Raw genomic sequence first — 3042 nt, 5'->3', positions numbered from 1 at the left:
AGGAAACCTGAAAGGCAGTGGTGGCAAACACTGACAAAAAAAAGGACTGAGCTCTGGCTCTGATCATCTGTGATAGAAAGTGTGACTCTGGAAAGATGGTCCTTCACAAATTGAAATTACAATTAAGTATCCTCATCTCCCTGGTCAATCAAAGGAATGGGTTTCAGGGGGATTGTAACGTAGGACAGTAACATTAAAAAACATTGCTTTGATTGTCATTTTGATCCAAATAACTTTCTAAGCAATTTTTTTTAATTTATTTTTCCTGAAATAAACTTCCTCCCTAAGGTTTACAAGTTTGCTTCCCCCCACAGCCTAAGCATCTATCCCATCGTGAGAACTGCGTCTTCAAAAGCAGCAGCAAACAGGTAAGGTTTCTCCCTTCCTGAGTCTCCTACTGACCCGAACTGTGTGAACTACCTAAAGCTTTCTTTGAGGGCATGGATATAGGGAGAGTTCACAGATCTCATAAATTTTGTCCCAGAGATCTGATGCAAGGAGAGGTCCACAGTTCTCATCCCTGGCGGATAGGCTGCTTTATCTAAGACACCACAGTTTAATATGCTTGCCTGTGTGCTATGATGTTGGGCAAAAATACCCAGATAGATTAGATTAAATGCTGTTTTTCTTGTGCCCCAGCTACAGATCTCAAAACTATGAAACACTGCTTGACCTAGGTCACACAGCCAGCCAACTTGTAAGAGGAACCCCATGAATCCTCGTTATCCCTGCTACCAGGTTTACCCCTTCCCCCACACCCTGAAACACCAATTGCATGTCCCTTTGTGCCATGCTGAGAAACAGATCACTGCATCCACCTACAGATAAAGGAAGAGGCCTAACATACGAACTGTGAGCAGTGCTTCGTTAACAACGGCAGCATCAGCACTGCTCTTCCATCTCATCACCATCGAGGCAGTTCCAGACAAGCTGCCATGGCTGGGGATGGTGACAGCATTTAGCTGAAGCAAGAAGCTGCTCTGGGTGCTGCAGCTGGGAGACATCCTGGGTACGAGAGGGTTGCACTAAGGCTTTACCTCTCCTGCATCATGGATGCTCACAGTCTCTTTGAGTAATTTGTTAATTGGGAGGAATTTTCACTTGTGGCAGTCCCCAGTAAATCCTGGGCTGGATTCTCCTTAATGCAGTGTACTGTTGAGAGGCTGGTTTTGCCTTTGAGGTTGCTCACTCCCAGCCGTGCAGAGGGAAGGAGCCCTTCCCAGGACAGCGGGAAACTCGTGCAAAAAATAACCACCTTCTCCTTAGCTCCTTTTCTGCTGTAAGCGGCTGCGATTTACGCGGGCAGAGAGAGACCATCCCTCTGGCTTCTGCTGCTTGTTCCCCAACGACGCTAAGGATGAATTACGTCCCTGCCTCGCGGGGTGACGGCGGAGGAGAGGCCGGGACGTGCCGGCCCCGGGTCCGCGGCCGCCGCCGGCTGCCCTCTGCTGGGGCCGCCGCTCCGCTCCGCTTCCCTTCCCTTCCCACCGGGGAAAGCCGGCCTGGGCTGCCGGCCCCGGCCCCCGCCAGCAGCCACCTGCTTGAATCCCCCCTCGTCAGATCCCCCCCGGGGTCCCCAGCCGGCGGGAGGAGTCAGGGCCGTGCCCCCTAAAAAATACAGAACGAAGAAGCGCAGGCTCATGCGAGATTTTTGTCTTCTAAAAAGTGTTTACGTGCTGGTTAGAGGAGTCTCCGGCGTGTCCCGTCGATGCTGCTGTATGTACTGCACCAGCACAGGGCTTGAAGGAAGAGTACGTAACACAGCCCCGCGGATCGCTCTGGGGCAGGGCGTTACCACAGTTAGGTTAATGCAGGCCTGCACGGGGTTATCTTCACGCGAAAGGACAGCGCGATGTCAGCAACTCCATGCTGGCGCGAGCTGGTCACAAGTAGTGGGGAGAAAGGACTGCTGGCAGCTGTCGGGCAGGAATGCGATTCCATGGATACTTCTGAGTGCCTGGATGAGTCATGGGGGTTTTATACCCAACTTGGAGATAGCCAAGACAGACTAGTGCTAGTGACAAGGTGTCCGGCCGGAGGGACAGCTTTTCCACTCCAGCAGGAGAGCGCTCGTGTGTCTCCGCAGAACACGACAGTTGCACGAGACGCTTTCGTCAGTGTAAAGCTCGGGCTCTGTACACACTACCATTTTTCCCTCTTCTCTCCTCAAAGCTGCCAGATGGAAAGGGACAGCTTATGCCGCTTCTCAGAGCTGCTGAGTTTTAATCAGGTAGAGAAGGACAATGCGTCGCGCGCACAACGTTGCCATTTTTTGCTCATTCAGTAGTATACAAAAAGAAAGGTGGGGGTGCACCTGTGCAGTGCACCTTTGTGGAGGATTGGATTATGACATTCATGCATGGCTTGTCCTCCTGCAGTTAAGATGGGAATATCCTATTGTGTTCAGTTCTTCTTTACAATGTGACCAGGAAAGAAATAAAGCTAATGCATAGAATTTGCACCCTGTAGCTTGCAGACGTAATCAGAACAATAAATGACACCAATAGTCTAAGCACACACAACAGAGAAAGCACCTTTAACGGAGTCTCCCTTGCTCATTCACTCTGCAGGGACCGGTATCGCGGTAGGCCTTTGGTGCCGCCCTTCCTTTTGCTAGCGGTGTAACGAATGAAATTCAGGTCCCGGTGGAAATCCAGGATGATCCCACGCAAACTGATTTTTCTTTCTGAATGTACATTAGTGCTGTCCTCACTACACCACTGAAAAACACTCTGAAGTTGCAAGCTGGCAGATATCCTCTGGGGAGCCCGAGCGCCTCCCCGGGACGGGCATCCCAGACCATCAAGCCGCACGTCCAGAGGGGCCTGCGCGATGCTGAGGGAAACCCAGGGCCCTCTGCTCCAAACACAGCGCCCGTGGAGCGGAGGCCTGACTGACTCTGCTCCGTGAGGACCCAGGGAGCAGAGCACTGCGTGCTCAGCGCCCTGTGACCGACCTGGCTGGCTTAGAACGGCCTCACCACCAAACTGCCCGCCGGGGCAGCCCCGTCCCCAGACAGCCTGCTGGCGGAGGTGGGGGTGA

The 3042-nt window shown here is 52.5% G+C and overlaps 1 protein-coding gene across 1 annotated transcript in view; it reads left to right on the top strand.

Moving 5' to 3' along the window:
* The first annotated feature begins 1852 nt into the window (after positions 1-1852).
* Positions 1853-3042, top strand: part of BOD1 (biorientation of chromosomes in cell division 1) — a 7426-nt gene continuing 6236 nt past the window's right edge. The window contains exon 1 of the mRNA XM_009286004.1: positions 1853-2119. Within this exon, the coding sequence (XP_009284279.1) occupies positions 1853-2119 (267 nt within the window). The remainder of the gene's footprint in view (positions 2120-3042) is intronic.

The sequence above is a fragment of the Aptenodytes forsteri genome, unplaced genomic scaffold (assembly GCF_000699145.1).
Source record: "Aptenodytes forsteri isolate BGI_AS27 unplaced genomic scaffold, ASM69914v1 Scaffold54, whole genome shotgun sequence".
In the NCBI taxonomy this organism is placed as follows: Eukaryota; Metazoa; Chordata; class Aves; order Sphenisciformes; family Spheniscidae; genus Aptenodytes; species Aptenodytes forsteri.
The sequence above is the reverse complement of the archived record's forward strand: the minus strand, read 5'-3'. Positions and strand labels throughout refer to the sequence as shown.